The sequence below is a fragment of the Phycodurus eques genome, chromosome 5 (assembly GCF_024500275.1).
Source record: "Phycodurus eques isolate BA_2022a chromosome 5, UOR_Pequ_1.1, whole genome shotgun sequence".
Taxonomy (NCBI): domain Eukaryota; kingdom Metazoa; phylum Chordata; class Actinopteri; order Syngnathiformes; family Syngnathidae; genus Phycodurus; species Phycodurus eques.
The window spans coordinates 21892640-21918025 of record NC_084529.1 but is presented as its reverse complement, the minus strand read 5'-3'; the positions used below and the strand labels follow the sequence as shown (position 1 = coordinate 21918025).

The window sequence follows — 25386 nt, the reverse complement described above, 5'->3', positions numbered from 1 at the left end:
ACATCCTGTTGGACACCATTCAAAATCAATCGTGTTCCACTTAGAACAGTTTGCAGATGAAGTTGAGAAGATAAAGCCCTTTTATGGAGGCTTTTAGTCACAATAAGCGATGACAACAGAGCGGAGGATGTCATCCGAGTGTTGTTGACACTGTGACACCAAGCCGTTAGCTAAACGCTAAACTCCTTCTTTACAGCCGTGTCAAATGATCTTAACGGACACGCCCACCCCAGAAGAAGAAGATCAATAACGGAGGTATGTGCCACACTCGCCTACACGTGTACGTGTTCGTATCTGCAAAGAAAACAATAGTGTGTGCTTATACGTAGGAGGGGAGGGAGCCTGCCAAATGGGAAATCTGTGAATCCCGCTTGCCGTTTATGCGGTCCAAACCGATCAAGATCAGTTTAAGTGTATTCCAAACAACATGGTGGGACCACTAAATGGCAGGGAAAAGGTGGTGCACCAACCATGGTGCATTCATGATTTCTGGGAAATCTGGGAATTCCCACTAGAAGCTTATGAGGTGCGTAAAAAAAGCTCAGTTCAAATGTAAATTAAAAAACATGGCTGTCGACGTTATATGGCACAAAAATATACGTTCAAATATGAATATGATACGATGCATTATGTTCTGCTTTACTACAAAAACATGATCAAATATGATACGTACCATACAATACAGTTAAGTATGATGATACGATATGATAAAATATATCAGTTGGATATGTTTGTATAATACGATATACAGTAGTACTGTAAGTGCATTATGGTACAATGTAGTACAGTACGATACGGTATGGTACAATGTGATGGAATATGGTACGGTACGCTATAATATGATAGGGTTTTAATATAATATGGTACAATATGATATAGTACAATAGCCAGATAATGTTGGGTCTTTTATCGAATTGTTGTGATATAATACTGTGCAAAAAGATAGTTTAATATGGTGTGTATCGATTTGCTCCAAGTAAGGAATTTGATGCGCTGTTTCGAAACCCTTTTTTCCTGGCCAAAGGCTGGAAATTTCCCACTTTTCATGTTCCTGGAATGCAGCAGGAGGTACCCTGTGTACCTAATAAAGTGGCTGATTAAGTGGACCGTATAGAACGTTCTCTCAACCCAATGGAAGCCGGTGGAACAAAGCACACTTGCTGGACTTGATGAAAAGTGAGTCCCTAATAAATCAATTTCAGACATGCACACACGACACGCACGCTCATTCGCACTGTGTGTGTGTGTGTGTTTGTGTGTTATCGTGAGATAAAGCCACCAAAAGAATGTCAAGTAACATTCTGACCTACTGAGTCAACGTGCACCCATTCTAAGCTGTTAATGGGCTTTGGCATGAGAGAAAGCAGGGAGGCGGATGGCACCGGCTGGTAACACACACACACACACACACACACACCATGCTGACAGGCTGTGCATGTACAGGGAATGCTTTATTTATTGGGCTTTAACGTTCCGTGGTGATCACCATAAAACCTGGAATAAAGTGCCCCCCCTCCCCCCAAAAAAAAAAAAAAAAAAAAAAAAAAAAAGAAGCCAAATGGAGTGTATCCTTCGACTTTTCTTTTCACATCAAAAAGCTAACCACTCCCTTTGAAGCCAACTCCCTTTGACCCTTTCATCTCTTGCCCTTCTCCTGAAGATACGCGTCCCTAGTGAACGTCTCCCTCTTGTGGGTCACCACAATGTTATTTGTGTGCCAGTCATTCGCACTTCAGCAACTGAGGTTGTTTTTTTGATTGTTGTTTCTTTTTTTCTTGTTTTTTTTTCCTGGTGGATGCAATTGAGCAGCTCTTCTCATAAGGTCAGCTCACATTCCTCACGCGGGCCCTATCTGATTTTCCACACCTGAATAATTCCACCATCACTCATCCCAAAGTGTAAAAAGGACAGGGAGTTTGGGCACACGCAGCCAGGAATTCCACGGGAGTGCAGTCAGAGGCAGACTGCTGCCGAGAGCTCATATCATCTCGCAACTTCTCGTATCTTCTCATAACTTTTCATATCTACTCATAACTTCTCATATCTTGTCAAAAGTGAGACACGCAGACAGACACAGTGAAGCTGGGCACTACTCTTTGTCTTGTCAAAGGACATTGCAAATTGACAGTGCAGAAAACCCACGAACATAAATGGATTATGATTTGCGTTACTGGTTTTGTCCATAACGTCTGTCAGAAAATAGGCAAAAATGTTCATCGTTGTTTTCCAAAATAAAAGCCGATGTTTTAAAATATCTTCTTTTAATTAAACACAAATATTATCTGCTTTCTTTAAGGACTACAGAAATCTGAGAATATTTACTGTTGCGAGGCTGAAATTCCAAGGATTTTGACAATTTTAAGTCAGAAAAGGACATCAACTATGAATCGGTTAGCAAAATAGTTGTCAATTAATATGATAATCGATTAGTTGTTAATTAATCGATTAATTACTGCATTTCTGCACACGATTTCCAACGGCATCTTATCATATATTGCAATGTATCATACAGCACCAAACTGTTTTGCATGGTATCGTATTGTATTGTTTCATATTTTATCCCATCATATCACATTGTCCCACACCATACAGTGTTGCGTCATGTTATCTGGTCTTGTATAAAAAATTGCACCGTATCATATTTCATTATATCGTACTACGACGGACCAAACCATATCATATTGTATTTTGTCATATCATGCCGTGTGAATAATAATCATCATATTGTCAACTGCAAGAACCCTCCTGATTTTCAGTTAGATACTGGACGTAGCTGGCGGACAAAGGTCGTGTCGGGTATTTGCCTTTTGTCTGCACTTTAGGAACGCAGTTGCCTGACCGGCCGCTAATGACGGATCCTGACGAGGTCTGTAGCGCTTTTTCCGTCTGCTAGCTTCTTGGAAAACTGACCAAGGCCAAGAAGATGGTGAGCTCAGTAGAAATCAGATCTGTCATCTTGCTTACGCATCAAGCTTTCACATTGGGAGCGTCTTACTCACCTTTTAATAAACGGACTTTTTGCTGAACCGGTGTAGCAGTCTCAACACTATCAGGTTTGTCTCCGCCTCCTTACGCTCACATGTGCTGCCAAGAGGACATTTTTGGGAGACAAAAGAAGTTACATTCTGGTCTTTCATCCTCACACTTCTTTGATATTCCCTCGAGGTGATGATTGGCCAGGCGGGAACGGCGTCATGACTCAGCAGAGGCTGACGCTGAGTCACAGTGGTCCCCTTTCACAAGGCCTCAATGCTGCTTTGAGTCACTTCGCCGTACACCGCGGGATATTTGGAAGTTTGGGGCCGCTGGAACACCTCCGCCGGCGTGCTTCGTCATTCCAAATCCCCAGCTCGGTTGCCGGGGAACTTGTGTGGCATGTGGAGGGTGCCCGAAAGCAAACTCCACCCAACCGCTCCAATATCATACAATTAGATATTAAGATACAACGCTGTACTGTGCAATTCCACAGTGTGTGACCCAATACGACACTGTGCAATACAATAGGATACGAGGCACAATTGCCAGAAGAGTGAATTGTATCGCACAGTGTCACATCTTGTTCATTGTCCCGCACTGAAATCCACAGTATTGCATTGTACTGTATAATGTTGTTTCACGGGGTATTGGATCGTATCATATCGTAAAGTGTGAAGGCCCACTGCGCTATTTGCGGGGATGGGGACCGAGCTCGGCCGCGTAATTGGCACCACACGGTTTATAATTGCCAAAAGAGCGCTCCATGAAGCTCCGCACCACACTTCAACATAGTTACGTGGTACCAGGATGCCACGAGATGGCAGCAAAGCACTACACGAAGCTCCTCAACTCACTCCGACACAGTTCCTTGGCATGCAAATGCCACAAGGTGGTGGCAAAGCATTACATGAAGCTCCTCACCTCACTGCAGTATGTTGTATTCCATCGTCTAGTATCACTGTATAACCTCTTTTCGCACAGCATAGTGTCATCTCGTACCGTATCTTATCATATCATATGTTGTTAGTATCATGTTGCATCGTTATATCGTATAGCTCGGTGCCACATTGTATCTTATTGTACTGTATCGTATTGTATACTTACTTGCGCTTACCATTATGCAAGACAAGTGCATCGGAGTGCAAAAATAAGTGTTTTAGTGGATGAAAGTATATTTGCAAGTTGTGTCTGACTAGGTGAAAAGTGCTTAAGGGTTTACCAAAAGGGTTAAGGGTTCTATAAGTGGGTTCAGGGCACTGGAGCATTTGGTTCAGACAATAGAGTTTTGTGTTTTAGCAATTGAGAAATACTGTAAACGTCCTAAATCCTGTCTTACCTCCCCATCTAGTGGCTAAATACGGCATGACGAAAGCCTCTCAGACTAAACTTTTCTTGGGTTATTTCAATGGATAAGAAAATACTACAATTAATGATACAAGTGCCATTTCAAGCATTAAAAAAATGAATTGGACTATGAATCAACGAGAAGTGTCATTATTACGGACGTTGCGTCTGTATTCGCACAAAAACTGTTTTCGTCCTGGAGTTATTCAACAAAACAAAATAAATATCAATACAAAAAAGAATATTATTATTGTGTTTCAATATTTCTAGTGGGTGTGAATTCAGTGAGGGGGGGAAATAATCTCATTGATTTACATTACCTGAGTTTCCCATTGAGAAAACTGTTTGCATATGCGCACATTTAGGCATGAAATTTTAAACCCACGCCTAAAAATACTCAGATTTGATGTGTTTGATATTATTTAATGCTAAAGGTTTGGGTAGATTTGTAAGTATGCCATATCGCTGCGTAGCTCTGGCATTGGTCCTGTAATTTTAGGGTTTTAAATTCAATTCCCATGACAAACTTTGACTTTTTTTTGTAACTCATATTTAGCACTATTAATATAGGGTTACCCTTTAATCTCATCTGTTCCAAGTAGCTATTTTTTTTTATTATTCATGCCAGCATCAGCTGTTCCTTGTGAGTGAGTATTTTCAAAATTTGGCATAGTTGTTATGCGCTAAAAAAAAATAATAATTAAAAAAATATATATATATATATATATTTTTTTTTAAATCAGCTCAGTCTAAAATGTTTTGAAAAATAACAAACCTAAGGAAAAAAACATTGCTTTACAATGTTTACTACTAACGACGATAAATGTTACAGAAAATGTATATTTTTTAAACGTTATTGTTTCATTGTTTTAAATTGTTTGATGTTCATTTTTGTAAAATTGATGTATAGAACTTTGTTTCAGCTGTGGTTGTGTTTTTTTCAAAGTGCTCTGTCACACAGTTGAGTTGAGAATACAGCCATGCCTTTCACACTGCACTGGAATTAAACAACTTTATTTAAGTGAATTTTACTTCTATATTGGAAAAAAAAGACTCATATTCATACTACGTTTAAAATGAATTTGTTGTTCTTCTTATTATTATTATATCTACCTGTATCTATTAATATTATTATTATATTATATATTATTATTAGTATATCGTAGTATTATTATTATCGGTAGCGGTGTGCGTGTGCGCGCGTGTGCGCGTGTGCGCGCGCCCCTATGAGCCGAGCCAAGCTGGGGGGAACCACCCATGCGATGACGTCACGGCGCTCTGACAAGCTGGTGGTGCCGGAAGAAAAGATGGCGGATCAAGAGGAGCCGATCAGCAACGAAGAAAAGGTAGGAAGACTTTTTTTTCAATGAGGCATGTGAAAATCGCTTGGGATTAGACGAGCTGCGATTTTCCCAGGTGGCACTTGACCACGTTTTGGACGTGCTTCCGATGACGACCGTGTTTATTTGACGGCTGGAATTCGCGGGCCTGCCGCTGCTGCTTGCTTGGGCTCTTCTTATTTTTAGCTCAACTTCCGCTCATTTTAGCCAAGCTCCAAACGGAGACTCCTTGTACGGTGCTGGCTCAAAATAGGAGCGGGGTCGGCGATATAAACTCCCCCGAGATAACATATCGCGCGTTGTTTCGCCGCGGGGAACGTCGCCTGTTGTTCGCCTAAGCAAAGTTTTTCGTACGCCGCTAGCAGGCGGAGTTTAGCATTTAGCCACTTGGTGGCTAACAGTTAGCTCGACTTACTAACACGCCCTTTTTCCTGGTTGTAGACCACTTTTTTCGCTTTATACGCTTTCGACCGTATTTACGACACAAATCAGCATTATACGTGTCATTTGTGTCAAATTGAGGTGCTGGTGTTTGTAGTGAACAAGTCATGACAATGTAACCAAGTTGTTTGAAAGGAGGCGCTTATGTTCATTTAAATATATATTAGGATGTGTTTTTATGGGCGTATTTACATACCACCTGCTTTAATAACCTTTATGGCTCACATTAACCCTAAAAAAGAAAACATTTGCAAACTACCATCAAGCTCCATTTACAACCTTTACTGAATCAGTATCGCCCTGACTTACGAGTTTATTTTGTTGTGTGACCAAGCGTCTAACTGAATTTACTCGTATATCAAATATATTTCGTGTTTTTTTCCATTATTTGATTGTGTCTAAAAGTATTCAAGTGAAACTGATGCCATGTTCCAATATACTGCAGGGTTTGTGATTTTGAACATTTTATTGAAATAAAACACCTTTTCAGCAAAATTAGACTTAGTTGTGTTTTTCAAGTATCTGTACGTGGTTATGGCAAATACTCAAATGTTCTTGTACTCATATTCAGTCTGGTGGTATCTGCATCCCTAGTGTTTATAAAATAATGTACCATTGTATTGTATAAAAACATAGTGGTGAGAAATAAACTGGTTTTATAAAGTGTAATTACTGTATGTACTGTAGTATTTGTGTGCTGGTTGTGCCTTTAAGGGGCGTGGCCGAGTGAGCGATGTCAGGAGTTGGAGTCAGGATGGCCAGTTTAGTTCAGGATCGTCTGGGGATGCGTTGAGGCCTACAGCAGCTTCTAGCGAGTGTTCTAATGTTGCATTTGCGTGTTTCACTGATCGTTCCGTTCAATAAACAGCAGAAAATGCATCGACGACAGTGGCTCTTGTCAAAATTCGGAGGCATTACAGTACCATAATTGCTCCTTTATTCCCCCCACTAAACTCAAGTAGCGGTGTATGTGAAGCTTGTTCGCTAGTCATATTTTGGCTTGCATAACAAGGACAAAATCGACCAAGCTATAGCTTGTAACTTGAAAAACCTGTTAGTTGGTGTATGTAAGTCTTTAATATAGTGGTACTGAAAGGTTCCGGTTTAATTCATTCCATGACCACGCTCTTCACTCAGAACACACTTGTCTCAAGTCATCCTTCCCCATTTAAACAAATGAGATACATACGCACCTGATTGGACGTGTAACCCATGTGATTATGGCAGTACTTCACAAGAAACACACTGATTGGCCCATGTGACCGAAATGCTGCATTTGGATGCGGAAGTAACCCAGACAAAATGCTGCTTCACGTTGTACGTTAATCGCCCGATTTAAAAAAAAAAAAAAAAAAGGAGAAAACTTTGAATTGCAGTACATATTGATCAGACCGTGATCACATTTGGGGTCCTCCGTCGTAACCGCTACGCCTGTCTTGAGAGCCTTGATTCTCAATTGACTGGGCAAGTGGCGCCCTTCACGCCGGCCTGTGTCCCTGCCAAGTGCAAATCGACAGCCTCGACGCACTCCGTCGGACCGGGGTCACCTCCCAATGGACCTTCGCTTCGCGAAAGCTGCATCCTGGCCCGTGGCGGCAGCAACCGGGAAGTCCCGTGAGTTGGCCCTCTGCGGGCCGCAGCCGCCTCCCGTCGAAGAGACAATCCACCGAATTTAAGCATATTGTCACAGTAATGTTCTTTAGTGGTGTAGTGAATGAATTTTATTTATTGTTACTTGGCTGTTTCAATATTTTTATACCTGCATTACCTTTAAGAGTGTTCCTGTGTTTCTGACTTGACTTAAATTTTTGGGACTCAAGCAAATGAATCACTATTGGTAGGCAGTATCAATTTCTAATATGATAAGTAAAAAAATGTGACCATAAATACTGTCAAATTGATAAATGGACAGATTTTCAGACAGTTTTGTTATTGTGAGCATAGCATGATTATTGCTGCAGCAATAATAAGGTTTTGGAGGTATACGAAACTACTAAAGCCTTTCGAGAAAGACTCGGCCAGCAAAAAAAAGAGGTTTTTTGGTTCTCCTACGTTCGCCTCTTCGCCCCACCTGTACCGTGAAACTTCCTGCTATACCGTGAGTCTTACTGCAATATCATGAGCTTTCCCACAACATCCCAATATTTATCGTAGTGTGATATTAATATTGTGATAAAACCGAACCGTGAGATATAGATCTCGTTACATCCCGACTAACGAGCTTAAACTCTGACATCGTGATGTGAAATTAGTATGGGATGCATCTTTTTAAAAACATTTTTTTATTTTTTTTTTTGCTGCTGCTTGTCTCCTCCTCCTGTTTAAGATAAGCAAAGCCAGGGCTTTCTTTTGCAACAATCACAAATACATAATTGCCGATCTCCCGGCTTCCTTCTGGGTTGCTAAATCAGCACTTCCAAATATATGTCCGGCATCCCAGTGCGTCCAATGCCGACATTGGACACACTGGGATGCCGGACTCTTTGCGAGCTGCCACATGGACTTTTCACACTGAGCAAGTGCGGTTTGAAAAGGCCTCAAGGCGGCATGTTTGTGGAGGACTTGCTCGCCTAACGTTGGCTACTGGCTGATTGCCGGTCAGCTAGACAGCGAACAGCGGCGTGATGGAAGATCCTGGTCGAGTTCCGACAGGCTGGGAAGGCTCCTTGTGGGGTTGACAGCGGGGAAAGCAGCGTGGTAAACATTTCAAGAGGATCCAGAGAAAGGGCTGGAGCGTTACTCGGAGTGGTGTAAGTTCACAGCTGATCAGCAGCTAGTGACTAGATGGGGGCGTCTATTAAGTGATCATTTTCCTTATTTGCGGCGGGTGCATGAGCGGCATTGGACTGCATGCCATGCATGACATGACATGGCTGCTCCTGCGTCGGTAATCCGATATTTCTGAGTACAATTTATCCACCTGAACTAGTCGCTATTTAATTGAAATCATAATGGTAAAGCAATGTAGATGCTAACTGGCAAAAGAACAGCTTCTTCCTCTTGGCTTTGCGTTTGTTTGAGCTTCCTGGTGGCACTGGAAGCAGAAGCTAAATCACACACACACACTAATAGTATACAACAGGAAACTCTGGTGAGTCAATGCTTTTGCGGTGTAACATCACTGCATGCACCAAAAGGACGTGTCAGCTACTTGTTAGCGTTCTTCCATTTTACAGGCAAAAAATAACAAAACTTCACGCAAATAACTAGAAGTATCGTATCGTAATGAAGGACATCATTTTGTATAGAATAGTGTTTTGTTGTATTGTATCCTATTGTATTATTTATCATTACGTATGGAATCATATCCTATAGCGGCAGTGTAAACTGATACCGGATCATATCATGTGCTGGCAGAATCATATCACATTGAAGTTTTGTATTGTATATCATGTTGTGTTGTATCTTATTTTTTTCATCATCATATGGTATCGTATACCGGCTATAGTATTATATCATATTGACGCATGATATATGTGTGGTATGTTTACCACACTATTGATTGTGTAGTAACTAATCATATTATTTATCTTCCTTATATCATTGGGCATCGTGAATCGAGAACCGATTGGAACCGGGACTAACGTTCCGGTTCTACCGGAATCGTTCAAATGAAAAAAATTTGGTTCCCAGTTTCAATGCCTAGTCCGCTGACCCCGAATAAGAAGTAGCGAAAACCAAAGAAGAACTGGCGAAAACCAAAGAAGACGAACGCGCACGAAGGCGTGCTTGTGCCCAACGGTGGCGGCGGCGAACAAAAGTGTTTCTTAACTTTGTTCAAATTAATGACCAGTCGCTTCAGTGTAACACTTGGACTGAGATTATATTGTGCAAAGGAGGCTTTCACGAAGTGTAGCGTCTAACGCGCGCCGAGCCCCAGCCTACACCGCGCGGAGCTTCACTGAAGTCAACTCTGTCAATTGGGTGAGTGAAACAATAAAATACGTCAATGCCAATATTGAGACAGCGAACAAGGTAAACGGTTGGTTGCACTTTTGCACTGATGGCTTTTAGCATTTATTTTAGTCTTCAAACCAACGTAAGAGATGACATAAAAAAAAGCTTAACATTGAGCTAAAACTTCACTGTAGCAACTTTACATCACAATGAATTGGGACAAAATTTACATAAACGTCTCTCAGTATCACAAACACTAGCCTTGTGCCTCATCGGTGGTTAAGGTAAGGAATCAACGTTTTATAGCATTTGGCTCCATCGATTAATTTAAAAAACAAATCACCGGAACCGTGTGAAGTTACTTTTCGTGCCAAAATGCTGAGTTCCGGTGCTTACCCTTCAAAATAAAAGGGTACAAGCTTAAAACAGGATGTCAAAACTTGCACATATAAACCATTTGACGTGATAAAACAGTCGCAAGTAATGATTTTAACAATGCTATATTTAACTTTTAGCTGAAACATTAATTAATTAATATTAAGTCAATTGTGTTAGTTCCACACGCATTGCCTTTTAGTTCATAAGTTTGATAGTGATACTGGTTATAAAGAACCCTGAGTCAAATGTTCATTTTAGTCTATGCTGCGGGCTGCTAAGAAAATGGATGTTCATAATTCGGACACCCTTTATTTAAACCATGAAAACTTTTCTGACCCAGCCCCCTAAAAGAATCAGAATCAGAATTGAGAATCGTTTGGAGCCGGAATCGAAATAAGGAACCGGAATTGGGACCGGAATCGCTCAAATTCAAATGATGCCCAACCCTAATTGTATACCAGTCGTATCTTTTCAATATTTATCATACTGTTTACCCGTTGTATCTGGTTATATCAAATATAATAAATGCAATTTTACTATTAATTGGTGTAGTTTTGTAACTAATAATTGGTGGGTTTGATTTATTCTTATATTTGATGTAAAGCGCTTTGTATTGCATTTTTTTAATATGAAAAGTGCTTACAAATAAAGTTTGATTGATTGATTTTTTTTTTTTTTTTTATTTCTTTCGGTGTTTCGCCTTTCTGTTTTCCTGCTTGGATTTTTCACTTTCAGTTTCGGTCAAGAATTTTAATTTCAGTGCATCACTAGTATATAGGTATAGTAGTACCCACTTTTTAAATATCTTATTGTACCGAAGTATGCGGTAACCTTTTAGTACAATGTACCGTATTATAGTATTGTTTTGTATCTTATCATACAACGCTGTTTCTTTATAACGTATCATATTGTATATTATACTGGTTGTATCACTTCTTGTCGATTGTGTTGTATCCTTTATCAGTAGTATCTGGTGGTTGTAGCCCAGCATAACCCATATTGCCGGTATTGTATCAGCATTATTGCCGCATAGTATTGTACTGTAGCCTAGCGTACTGTATGCTAGCAGTATCATGTCGTATTGTTTACGAATAGTATCATGTTGTCTTATATTGTAGTCTAGTGTGTCATATACTGACAGTATTGTGCTTTGTTTTGTGGTAGCTACTGCATCATATTGTGTACTGGTAGTATCCTCTTGTCAATGTGTATTGTACCGGTAATATCTGTGTATATCACATTGTACTGTATTGCATACCAACAGTTTTGTGTCGTGTTGCATCATATCTCGTACCTACGACAGTATCGTGCTGTGCTGTATCGTATACCGGTAACATAGTTTCATTCGTAGCCTAGCATACTGGCAGTATTTTATTGCAGAGTATTTTATCACATCATAAATTGGTATTGTATTTTATTCTAGCCTAGTGTATCGTATACCAGACAGTACTGTGCTTTGTCCAGTTGTCGTTGTGTATTGTATACCAATAGTATTGGGTTGTGTGTGTCAAATTGTAGCCTAGTATATTGTATATGTCGGATAATTAAACAGAACCAGTCGGGTTAGTCCACCTGGCTCATAAGAATATTTTGGCAGGTTTCATGCCGGAAAGTCTTCAAGAACTTTTCCTTGAATGCTATCGTATCCATAGCAACGCTCTCTACTATGTTACTTTCCCTTTTGGTTTGAACTGCCCGCCATTGCATTGCATTTTATAAATGTATTTTAATTGGTTTTGCTTGTTTTGTATTTTAACTCCAGTTGTGGTTGCGGAATAGCCCAACAACCTACTTTCTAGGATTCACCTAAGAATTCCTCTTTGATGCTAATTATATCATCGCAGTTTGAGGAAATGCAGGCGAAGGAAATCATTTCATGTGTCATCATTTTAAAAAAGGCCTTAATTCCTCCTTTGGAGTCAGACAAGCTTCTCATTCTCAGATCGGAAACATTTTCTTCCTGATGATTGACAGCCCCCTTATATCTTTCTTTTGTCAAGCTGGCGATTAAATATTCAGAAATTACTGTAAAGCTCCCTCTTACCCACCCCCATTTTCACCAGCCTTGTCTGTGTAGCTAACCTTATGAATCTGCTTAAATAATTTGGCTTGAAATGAAGGCAGTCAGAGCTCAAGCTGCTTAAAAAGAGGCACATTATAACCTCCGTTGGTTGTTTTTATGGACTTTTGTCATGCATATTAATTTGGTGAATCTGCAAAAGTTTGATAAAATGTTCCTGATTGGATTATACCATGTTTTAAGGGTTAATTTCACTTTCAAGGTATTTTTTGAACATCCATCCATCTTCTACCGCTTATCCGAGGTCGGGTCGCGGGGGCAGTAGCTTTAGCAGGGACGCCCAGACTTCCCTTTCCCCAGCCACTTCATCCATCTCTTCCGGGGGGGATCCCGAGGCGTTCCCAGGCTAGCCGAAGGATGTAGTCTCTCCAGCGTGTCCTGGGTCGTCCCCGGGGTCTCCTCCCGGTGGGACGTGCCCGGAACACCTCACCAGGGAGGCGTCCGGGAGGCATCCGAATCAGATGCCTCATCTGGCTCCTCTCTTTGTGAAGGAGCACCGGCTCTACTCTGAGATCCTCCCGGATGACCGAGCTTCTCACCCTATCTCTAAGGGAGAGCCCGGACACCCTGCGGAGGAAACTCATTTCGGCCGCTTGTATCCGGGATCTCGTTCTTTCGGTCACGACCCACAGCTCGTGACCATAGGTTCATTCGCAAAATGCGAAACATAAAAGTGCTATTCTGTTATGTAAACATGAGCACATTTAATGACAGTTAAAATTGGGAGTGGCAAATAAAACAGTTTAAAGCATGAACATTTTGCCTGTTATTTGGAGAATTGATCGCAATGTAGCTATGTGAATCAGACTGCACACATCCACTCTGAGTTTATTTTGTTTATTTGGACGAGACAACACACCTTAATAAAACAAATTAACCAACGTATATAGTCTCCAAAACATAAACGCGACACGTTGGCAATAGCCCATTAAATGCAAGAGTAGCTAAAAGCAAGTACAATACATGTTGAGTACAAGTGACTAGTGTAAGCTTGGTTAAAAGTATATTAATATATAGTATTCATATATTATCCATCCATTTTCTGTACCGCTTTATCCTCACAAGGGTCGTGCGTGTGCTGGAGCCTATACCAGCTAACTTCGGGGGAGAGGCGGGCTACACTCTCAACTGCCCGCCAGCCAATCGCAGGGCACATATAAACAAACAACCATTCGCGCACACATCCACACCTAAGGGCAATTTAGAGTCATTAATCGACTTACCGTGCATGTTTTTGGGATGTGGGAGGAAACCAGAGTGCCCGGAGAAAACCCACGCAGGCACGGGGAGAACATGCAAACTCCACACAGGCGGGGCCGGGATTTGAACCCCGGTCCTCCAGAACTGTGAGGCAGATGTGATAACCAGTCGTTCACCGTGCCGATTAGAATATTAAATATTAATAATTTTAGCAATGTTGTTTGTTTGATCGTGCTGAGTTTTGATTTTGACTTTAGAGATCTGCACAATAAATGTTCTCAGAAGTTAAATCAATTAAGTGTTGCTGAAGGACCATGCAACCTAATAACTCTTTTGTCTTTATGTAAATTAAACTGTCTACATTATTGTACATTTAGCAATACAGTCCCAAGACCTATTGAATAAATCAAAACTGAAAAAAAGCTGTCAATAGTTAGTCACTCAAAACTATTCAAAGAAAGAAAAAAAAAAAAAAAAAAAAAGTGAAAATATATCAAGAAAATATTAGTGTTATTCGGCGTCTTTCTGGTGGCGTGTGTTTGTTTTGCTGAGTGTTCCTGACAATATAAAAAATTTCCCGACACAATATCCAGAATGTTCCTGAGAGGTGATAAGGGTTGGAATCTCCGTTCACGTTTACACAGTGCTGTTTCAAACAAGTTTGAGGTACCACCAAAAGTCTTATTAGTAGCCGTGACATCCGCTAACCAGAGGCTGAGCTGCACTGTGTTTGTTCACGGAGGAATCATATCAGTAGAGTCCAAGGCAGTTAACCTTTCTGTGTGGAGATTTCTCTAGTTTTCTGCAAGTAAAACCTATAGTGAGTGAATAATAAAGGCCAGTTGGTGAGTGGTCCAAGAGGGAACAAAGACATTGGTAATGGGGCGGGCATTTTATCCTTTTGTTGTTTTAGCTTCTTGTTTGCAGAATTCATATCTTCACGCCACATCGTCACACTCCAACTGGCAAAAATCTTGAGAAGATAATAGAACGGATTGACTATACTGGTTTCCAATAAACACTTTGTCCAATATCATGTTGACTCACGCCCTGATAGAGTAGAGATGTGTTTATTGACACAGGAGCTTCCCGCACCCATTCAAAGTTTACTTGGTCTAGTTGAAGGTTTTGAAGTGTAAATGTTACTCATGTGGGTGGGGGGTTTGGGCTAGCATCTGCTAGATAGAACAGAAGAATCTCGGGTTTTACCTGATCTATCGTGTCTTGGCCTGGTCTGTCCTGGTTAGTCCTTGCTTTTCATGTCAGACAAAAAACTCATTTAGTCCAAACACTTCTCAAACATGAGATGGTAGTTCTCTCCATTGCACTTGCTTATGGAGGCGTTTCCAGTGTCAAAATTGGATACTTCTCGGCAGGATTTGTTGTACAGTAAGCCCCCACAAATGGGAACCTAGCCCTGTCCTGCAGAAAATTTAAAAACCATATTTACAACCCACCACAAAATTGTTTGTAATTGCCTATAGTAATAGTTTAAAAAATATAAATATACCACAATCTGCAATCACTAAACACTGTCATTTATCAGTTTATCAAACTCATCTTTAAACATTACCCTTGAAAAGAAATGGCTTACAAAAGAAGTGATAAATGCAGAAACTCGCATGTAGATCGGCTTCGCAACTCATAAAAATAACAACTGTCAAGTGACGAGACCACAATCATTTGTTAACTTGAGCTTTTTAATAGCCACTCTGCAAAGCAAGAACACGCTAGCAAACCAGGCTAAACTAGGCTCTTCCCTAGTTTAAAAAAGATCTTAGTCTCAGATCTCAGTCTGTGCCACTTCATCACACCTTCTTGACACAATTACTACTTTCTTATTAACCAGGGCTCTGGTGCCATGTTGTACCATCCTAGGGTGTTTCAGAAAGAGCACAAAACTGTTAATAGGTGAATTTTTCAAGGAATAACTGAGAATAGGTTCCACTGAAAAAACAAATAGGTGAATTCCTGAATAGTTAACTGCAAAAATGCAGGGGTTCACTGTAGTGTGTGACGTAACCCGACTGTTGGTCGCTCATTGGTCGAGCAGATTCGTCACAGCTGTGTCCTTACAGAGGTTTTACAAGCGTAGTATTTGATTTGATTGTATATGACGGCAAACAGATCGCCAGAAGAAAATACTGCTTTGTTATAATCTCCTCTCCACTTTGCTGCTGTGAGCCTTCTCTCAAATAAAATGTCTCTTTCCTCTGGCCAACAGACTTGAATTTTATGATACTCATTTAAGTGTAGATGTCAATAAAGTTAAAGCAGATCTGTAGCAGCGGTTCTGATTTTAAAAGCGTTACTGCAAACCAATCAAGGCTCGATTTAAGACCTACCACAAACCATCTCTCTGCGCAGTGGCACGGTAGTTAGTTGTGTCGCCTCAAAGCAAAAATGTTCCAGGAATGCCTGTCGACTCGGGCTTTCGTGTGTCGAGATTGCATGTTGGCTCTTGTGTGCGTTCTCTGAAGGCTTCCAAAAACTTAGCTTCATTTGCAGCTCTCCAAAAACATGTAGTAAAGTGGTGCTTAGTCGGTTCGAAACTACACAGATCTTGCTCTAGCGCCATGCCATGTTAAACCAGAACCGATTTTAGTTAACGATTAAAACAAAAATGTCCGACCTCTGTTTCTTTTTCATATGAACTCCCGACTTTTTCTAAATAAGGCCTGCTTCAAACCAAAATGTCCCACTTGTGGTTCATTTCATATGAACACCCAAACTTCAACCCAAAGTATCCAACTTTTGGTTTGCCTTATATGAAACCCCTTGACAGAAATGAGTAATCAAAATGTGCGCTGTTCTTCGAAAGGGTAGGTATCAGATGTTCAGTGTTCTCCCACCTATTCGCATTTCACTACTGGCGAATTCACCAATTCACAGTTTTCTTGGGGGAACTTATCTTCTGTTATTTGCTGAAAAACATGTGTTTTAGCTGTTTTTGTGCTCCTTCTGAAACATCATGAGAGCCAATCCATGCAAAGCCCAGTCCGATAGAAACGTAATAGTTTGGTACGGTCTTGTGGCATCTATAGGCAATAGTAAACCTTTTGGGGGGGGGGCATCAATTACTCACCGATTTTTGCTATTCTATTAATGGGGGGTGATTATATTTTAGACAAAGGTATTGGGACACCTAGAGCAAGTGAAAGAGGAGAAAATGTGGAATTTAGGTTAAGTTCCATTTCTCTGGTAGGACTACTAAATGTCGAGAGCCCGTCCTTGGAAGTTTTGATTACTTGAGTGAGATCAGAGATTGCTCATGTTGGTTCGTCCACACCAAACTTTTCTAAGCACGCCTTTATCAGGAAACGAACTTCCCTAAACTGTCCACATCGAGGGCCAGAATTTCTGCCTCGAAGCTTCGCAGGGATCATTTTCCCACATGGACTCATGCACGACTCAGTGTAGAAATTAGTTGTTGCAAAGGCAGCGAGCCAGGACGAAAGACTGCGTAAAAGACAGATTGTCCAAAGTTTGGGATCATTTCACACTTAAAAAAGATCAAGTGCAATGTGTCTACTGCAAAACAAAACTAACATACCATAACAGCACGTCTAGTATCGTCAACAAAATGTATCAGTGTTGGGGTATTGTAATGTCCCCAAAGGTGGTCAAGGATAGACAGCAGCCAGTGCACTTTCAATCACTTCACTTAACAAATGTATGAATGTGGCCACAACTGACGCCCGGGCACGCAATATTATGCAAACTGGCTAACAGTTAGCTAGTTAACAGCCAGCCATTAACCTGGGCTCACAACAGCCAACTCCACACTCTGATTCGCTTACTCCCATGTCACTCACCATGTTTGGTCCCACCTTTTAAAGCCATACATGCTCAAAGTCACAGATACTATAGTTTGGAGTATTAGGATGGTGACCCCAACTGCACAAAATAATATGTGCACCTCACATGCACATTGTTGTTTAAAAATGCTAAATCAATTTTGTCCGATTAATTGATGGGATGATCGGTAGAACAATAATTTCTAAAAATATTTGATAGCTGTGGCCCTACATACAATCCTAAATGTGTTTTATAAGTTTTGTCCCAATACGTCTGTATAAGAACAGTTTCGGTGACCAATCAGACTTTAAAGCAAAAAATATTTGACTTCTGGTTTGTTTTATATGAACTCCCCAACTTTCGCTTCAAACCAAATGGACCAACTTGTGGTTTGTCTTGTCTGAAACCCGACTTTTTCTTCAAATTGACACTTCAACCCAAAATGTCCACCACCACTATGATATCCTCCTAGCGCACACAAACAACAACAAACAGCTCTGCAACACACACACACGTACACACAAACTGCTAATGCGTGCCCCCGGGGCACGAGCACTCACACCCGCACCGTCCTTCCTCGGCTCACCGACATGCGAGAACCTGGCCGATCCGTTGGACGCTGCCAACGAATTTGGCAAGTCTTCCTCAGCAAATGTTCATGTCCTTATATGGTTGAGAGCAATGCGGGTGAGGGAGGGGCTGTTGTCTCTTTGTCATGTGACCCTGAAACAGGAAGTATCACGGAGAAGCAGCAGCAGAGAAATGTGGAAGGAGAAATTGTGCATCTAGTGACATGCCCTGTCTAACCCTATGAATTGGGTTCTTCTTTCACTTCAATTTCTCATTCAAGATATTTTACAACTAAACGGTGTAAGAGTTAAAATAACAATATTGAGCTTAGCTCCATTTGTGTCTAAACCTCCTTTTTTGTCTTGCATGCAGGTGCGCATAGCAGCGAAATTCATCATTCACGCCCCACCAGGAGAGTTTAATGAAGTTTTTAATGGTGAGTTTTATGTTATTATTATTATTATTGTTAAATGTATACATATATAGATTAGTGATGTGCTGAATTTTTGACCAGATAGACGTTTTGGACCAAATTTGCCCAAAAGTGATCAGAATTTTTGGATTTGTATCGCAACGAATTAAAGAATAAATTACTACTTACTGAAGAGTTACAATGCTGCCACGACACGTTGACCTAAAAAAAAAATCAAAATATTTCACAATGTTTAGCCTTTGTTTATGGCCACCGCCATTTTGACTTCCTGTGCATGCGCATATGCACAGTTCTACTATAGCTACCAAGCCCTGCAAATGACCATGGATCATGAATGCACATAGCCATCTCCACTGACACAATAACTGCGGAAAGTTGTCCCATGGCCGTGCCCAATTAGCTGCAAGGATCTTCATGCGTGCGGCAGAATGAATGGGAGAAAGTTGTTTGAGGCAAAAATTTCGTGTCTCCCTATTTTTGTGGGTGACTTAACAGAGTTCTTCGAATTTCTTATCCTAGCCCTTGATATAACAAAGGCTGGCAAATGGAGAAGTGAAATACAAAACAAACGTATCACACAATATTAAAACTTGGGCAAAATCACATCCTTTTATCTGTTAAAATGTATTACTTTTTCTTGTGATATCATGAAATCTGGTAAAATTGACATACTAATAAATTATACTTATACATAGCTTTTCTAGGCACAAGCATTACTCTTGTAAAATTACAAATTGCAATTTCTGACCTTATTTTCATAAATTACAACTTTTATTTACATAAAAAAATAATATATTGCAACTCCTGGAACTCATCAAATTGCGACTTTTTTTCTTGCGGCGTTACAGCTTTGTGACAATAGTAAGAGAAGAGCCGCGACTACTGCATTGTAGTTTGGGATAAATTGTGAGCTTAGTCTGCAGGGACAGCGAGAAGTGGCATTAAACCCTCATCCCGCCATGATAAGCATCTTGGGGGACGTTGGTCCGGGGATGGGCTATGTGTGTGCGCTTCTTATCTCCCCTTGACAGACACACACAACCTCACACTCTTGAACACAATCAATCCCCTGTCGCCACTTTGTCCACCGTGATGTTTCTGGGATTTTACACCCTGTTCCACTCTGTTCATGTGCTGTGAATGACTCTCTCTCACTTCGTCCCTAACACCTTCCTTGTCTCCTCCCTTTCCCCCTTGTCTCCTTGGCTGTGTTTGTAGATGTGCGATTTCTCCTCGACAATGACAATCTCCTCAGGGAAGGTGCAGCGCAGTAAGTGGTCCCCCCTTGTTATATTGCATCCAATATAGACTGTTCAGCTGCATTTCAATAAATTACAATATGGTAGAAAAGTTCATTTATTTCAGTAGTTCAATTGAAAAAGTGAAATGTCTATATTACAGATTAATTAAACAAATCAGAACATACTTTTCGGAAGGCCAAATCCTACCTAATTTAGTTTTGTTTCTTATGTAATATATTCACTATTCTTAAAATAGTGGAGTTTTTGTTTTTGTTAGAAACTGTAATAATCAAAAATAGAAACAGATTATCTACGGTGCTACCTTAACTTGTGAGTTATCTTTAGTTTTGAGTCGTTGCTTGGTCTGTTTTTTTTTTTATTTTTTTGCTTTGTGTAACAAGACAAAATTTAGATGAGCAATAGCAGGAGTGAAGTTTGGAAAAAAAAAAATAATAATAATAAAGCAATGCCCTAATGCCCTCCCATGTGGGCGAGGAGAGCCACAATCTCCGATGCACTTTCATCCGTTCAGACGGACCAATATAAAATGAGAACACTCGCAAGGAGGTCCTGTAGGTCACAACTCACGCCCAGACGCTCACACACAGACTAACCGGTCAACCCGACTTCAGCTCAGGACATACGAAAACTGAGGTTCCACTATATACAGGTTTGACTTTTTGAATTGAACTATTGAAATATATTAAGTTTTCCACAATCATCATTGTCACATACCTACAAAATGCTAATATTTGACAACTATATATGGCACACAAACGTGTCTAATATTCATACTGATTAATAATATGGCAGAAAAATAACCATAGGACGTTCAGCATTTTCATTCAAAGCAATAACAGGAGTGGAACAAACTGCCAACTGGGCTCTAAACCTGCACAGATTGTAAAACATTCTGCACACAATCAAAAAACATGCCATTAAGAAAGCAAACATGACAACATTAATTGTCACGGGGGACTTGTAGTTTATTGAGTCGCATATGTGTATACATACACACGCACACTCACTTGACATCTCGTTAGGTACACCTGTGCCATGGAATATCAAAGAAAACTCTACATTTGGAAATATTACAGCTATTCATTTATCAGTTTTATTGAAACCCCCCTCCTCTCTTTGCAGCGCATTTGCACAATACAACTTGGACCAGTTTACCCCTGTGAAAATTGAGGGCTATGATGACCAGGTGACGTTTTTAATTTTTTTTACTTCAATATGTACCCTTAAAAAGATCCAATAGGTGACTTATATCAGTTTTTTTTCAGTCATATTTTAGTTTTGGTCATACCTTTTCCTCTTTGCCATCACTGCTACTCTTCTGTGGTAGTATCACAAAAGGCAAAGACAAAGCAAATCACAATCATGGAGTTGGTTTACAATGCTGACTTTAATGTCATGTGATTGCGTTTGATGGCGCCTGTTGATTTGTGCCTGAAAGAATGCGCGGTAACACCAACAATGATTGCAGAGTGTTACGTTAACATGTCATCATGTCCCAGCATTAATTCTCCCGCCACCCGAAGTCCCTGCAGCATTGCTGAAGTGTTGACATACACAAGACACTGTTCCTTTGTTGCATTTTATAAGCTACAGGTACTGAGATTTAGTTTAACAAAAAAGAAAAGAAAAAAAAAATGTCCCCCCTTGAAAAAAATATTTTCCAAGGGGGGAAAAAAGCTATAATTTTGGGAGAACATTTTTATTTTAGAAAATTCAAATAAATCACCTCTATAAAATGTATGATATTTTCTAGAAAAATAAGTTTCACATTTGTGAGAAGAAAAATGTATTTCCCAGATATTAGAGAAAAAATATATTTTATATTAAAAAGAGATATTTTCAATGTTTTTTTTTTTCCCAACAATATATCTATATATATATGTATATCTTTTAGGGAAATATATTTTCAAGAATGGATGATTCTTATCTAGAAAAAAATTGTTATATGTTCCAATGTTGTTGTTTGGCGGTCCTCGTCGGCAGGTTTTAATCACAGAGCACGGGGATCTGGGGAACGGCCGGGTCCTGGACCCCAAGAACAAGATCTCTTTCGCCTTCGACCACTTGAGGAAGGAGGCCAGCGAGCCCCGGCGTCACGATGTGGATGGCTCCATGGAAAAGTGGAGGAGTGCCGTGGACTCGGCCGTCAGGGCCTACGTCAAGGAGCACTACCCCAACGGAGTCTGCACCGTGCGTTCTTTTTCATTCATTTATACTAAAACTTGTGGTTAGTCCTCTGCTTTTTTCACAACATGTAGGCTCTTAGAACACTTAATTAGGTACACGTGCACACACCTGCAGTGTTATATAGTGCTTCATCATTGGCGCCCCCGTTGTATCCCAGATTTTTAAGCGATTAGTTTTCAGGGGTTTTTACAGTGTACTTTACTGGCTGCAATGCCCTTACATATGGGAAAGGAGGGCTAAAGTTTCTGATGCATTTCTCCGCTGTTTATTGAATGCCAGGACAACAATAAAACACAAAAACACAATGAGCACACTCTCATTCATGCTGTCGGCCACAGCTCACGCCCAGACACTCGCGCAGATTCACCAACATCAACACGCCACCCTGCCATGCCCCGCCTCTTAAAGGGACATTCATATACTGTATCTAACACAGACGCCATAATATAAACAGTATTTTTTTCATTTTATGAAATTTTTGTTCATAATCATTTACAATCTGTTTAAAAAGTGTTTTGATAAGTTTATTCTCTGAAAACAGATACTTTTTTCGTAATAGTCTTTTTTTTCAGAAAATGATGTCTTTTAGTTTATATAATTAGGATTTTATTCTGCTAAAATTACGTCTATTCTCAGAAATTATCTTTTTTTAATATTATAGTAATATTATGACTATTTGCTGAAAATTGCGACTTTTGTCATATGACTTTATTCTCGTAAAATAAAACCTCTTGTAGTATTTTGACTTCATTGTTATAAAATTACACAGTTTCTTGCTTCACTCAACTATTGGGATTATATTCTGGAATATTGGCACTTTTTTTTTTTATTTTATGGATTTTGTTCTTGTAAAATGATATTTATCATATGGTTTTATTCTCCGAAATGAGTGTCTTTTGTAATATGACTGTTCTCATAAAATTGAAAAAAACATTCTTTGTAATATTGCCTTTTTTCTGTAATATCTCACAATAATTTTTTTTGTAAGAATTCTGTATTTGTCATGCATACAGCAATATTGTCTTCAAATATGTATGTTTGTTCTTTCCCACAGATTTACGGCAAAACCATTGACGGGCATCAGACCATCATTGTGTGCATCGAGTGCCATCAGTTTCAGCCCAAAAACTTCTGGTACATTTTATTTACTCAACTGCAGCGGAGAAATGTCTGTCAGGACCACCTTTCATTTTTCACCCCCTCTGACTCTCTGTCCCTAGGAATGGACGCTGGAGGTCGGAATGGAAATTCACTGTCTCTCCATCCTCCACTCAAGTGGCAGGAATCATGAAGATTCAGGTAATTCTAGAAGTCGTCATTTGCACTCTGGCGTCCCCTAACACCGTCCTTGTCTGTCTACGCAGGTTCATTACTACGAGGACGGCAACGTTCAGCTGGTGAGCCACAAGGAAGTGCAGGAGTCCATGTCCATTTCTGTGAGTACCACAGTAGGCCAACATTGTGTAGCATACATTCCACGTCCCCACTTTTTACACCAAGATGGTCTCCACTAACCAATTAGTCACAAGCTGCTGCAGACTTTTTTCTGAATTGTTGCATCTCGTATGTTGTTTTTATAAATCTTGCCTTGTCAAAATCTGATTGTAACTATCCGCTTATCTCCTTCTAGAATGAGGCTACAACCGCAGAAAGGTTTGTCAAGATCATGGCAGCCGCCGAGGGTGACTATCAGGTATGTAATAAGAGTGCTACTTATAACACGCATGATTAAAATATATGAACAGTGGTACCTTGAATTACCAGTGCCCCAACTTAGTTTTTTTTTTTTTTTTTTTTTTTTTTTTTTTTTTGAGTTAATAGCCGGTGTCGGGTCTTTTTTGGGGGGTCGGGGCTTTGTGTTTCAACTCCTGCTCACATGCATGTTGATTAGCAGATACAAAGAAGCAATAAACTGCAGTTTAAATATAGCAAGTGAGAATGTTAATTAATGGAGTAGTATCCGTCCATCCATTATCCTCACTAGGGTCGCGGGCGTGCTGGCGCCTATCTCAGCTAACTATGGGCGAGAGACGGGATACAACCTGAACTGATTGCCAGCCAATCGCAGGGGACATATAGACAAACAGTGCTTCACATTCACACCTGTGGGCAATTTAGAGTGTTCAATTAACCTACCAATAGAGTAGTAGTAATAATAATATAATGTGTACTTAAAACATTTAAAACAAAAAACAGATCATTTGAATGGTAACACAACTGAAAACTACAACTGATCTATTAAGGGGTAAATAGGGACTAGCATTTTGATTGACTATTAAAAAGTTGAGAAAACATTAGCTAGACAGATGTTAATACAGCAAATAAAATAATATGATTGCCTGTTGGTATACTGTCAGTCTAAATGTGTAAATGTACTGCATTGTTTGTGTTCAAATATCAACTTGTAAAGTGTTGTAACACCGCCATATCAATATCTGTCTATGGCGTTTCGTTTTATGTATAAGCATTAAGTTAGGAGACTAATCCCAAATTATATATTTGTTTTATATACACTGCAGTGGTCTTTGTTTTATGTTGAGTTTGACTGCTGCTAGTTATGGAGGCGAGTCCACTGCCACCATATAGCGCTCGCATCTCAAAATTGTGCTTGCAAGTCAAAGCAAAAAACAGCCTTAGGACGGCTTGTATCGGGAAACTCTTACAAGTCAGGTCACTCATAGGTCAAGGCGCCCCCTGGAGGCCACGGTGCTCTTAGTATTTGCCTAGAACGTCTCATGGGCGAGCCGGCTCTGAATGACATCAGCGACTAGTCGATGTCGACTTAAAAACGTGAAGTCGTGCAATCCCTACCATTCAGTGCTACTGTTCTCTATTGAAACTGCATGACAAAACAAATGTTGTTTTAGGGAGTTCAAACAGATCAGTGGGATTTCAACTGGGAAAATTGTTTTAATATTGGAGAAAATTGAGATTAAGATTGTTTGTAAATCCAGGTTATTACACCTAGGAACTGTTTTAAATTGTGGAGAGGAAAAGACTCGTTTAACATGTCTTTTGTCTTTTTGCTGTGGTACTGCACAGACGGCCATCAACGAGAACTATCAGACCATGTCGGAAACTACCTTCAAAGCCTTACGCCGCCAGCTTCCTGTTACACGCACCAAGATCGACTGGAACAAGATTTTGAGCTACAAGCTCGGCAAGGAGATGCAGAATGCTTAAAAAAAAAAAAAACAACTAACCCCCTCCTTTGTCTTGACCACACACACCGACATGCACACAAACGCAAACAATGTTGCATGACTGGATAGTTGTATTTGTCTTTGTACAAAAAAAAAATAGAGAAGACAAAGAAGATGCAAGATGGCAAATTAACTCATTGGATGTCTCCTTTTATTGTTTTCTTTTTATACACACACATGCGCGCCTCCTCGCTATAATCCGACATTATATTGGAAAGATGTATACGTGACATAGGAAAGAAACCAAACGAGAGGGCAAAATGTATGCAGCAATACT

At 40.1% G+C, this 25386-nt stretch overlaps 1 protein-coding gene across 1 annotated transcript; it reads left to right on the top strand.

Annotated features, from left to right (window-relative positions):
- Positions 1–5546: 5546 nt before the first annotated feature.
- Positions 5547–25129, top strand: LOC133403284 (F-actin-capping protein subunit alpha-2). Its single transcript, XM_061678078.1, has 10 exons — positions 5547–5666; positions 18397–18460; positions 19676–19727; positions 20842–20905; positions 21703–21909; positions 22961–23040; positions 23127–23205; positions 23271–23342; positions 23537–23599; positions 24949–25129. The coding sequence occupies exons 1-10, from the start codon at positions 5547–5549 to the stop codon at positions 25087–25089; spliced, it is 942 nt and encodes a 313-aa protein (XP_061534062.1). The 3' UTR covers positions 25090–25129.
- Positions 25130–25386: the final 257 nt, after the last annotated feature.

What these genes read in the sequence shown, in the direction of transcription:
- LOC133403284 (XM_061678078.1), top strand. Translation starts at nt 5,547, where the DNA reads ATGAGCCGAGCCAAGCTGGGGGGAACCACCCATGCGATGACGTCACGG. An exon ending in CGATCAGCAACGAAGAAAAG is followed by an intron (nt 5,667 to 18,396) that starts GTAGGAAGACTT and finishes TCTTGCATGCAG; the next exon opens with GTGCGCATAGCAGCGAAATT. An exon ending in GTTTAATGAAGTTTTTAATG is followed by an intron (nt 18,461 to 19,675) that starts GTGAGTTTTATG and finishes CTGTGTTTGTAG; the next exon opens with ATGTGCGATTTCTCCTCGAC.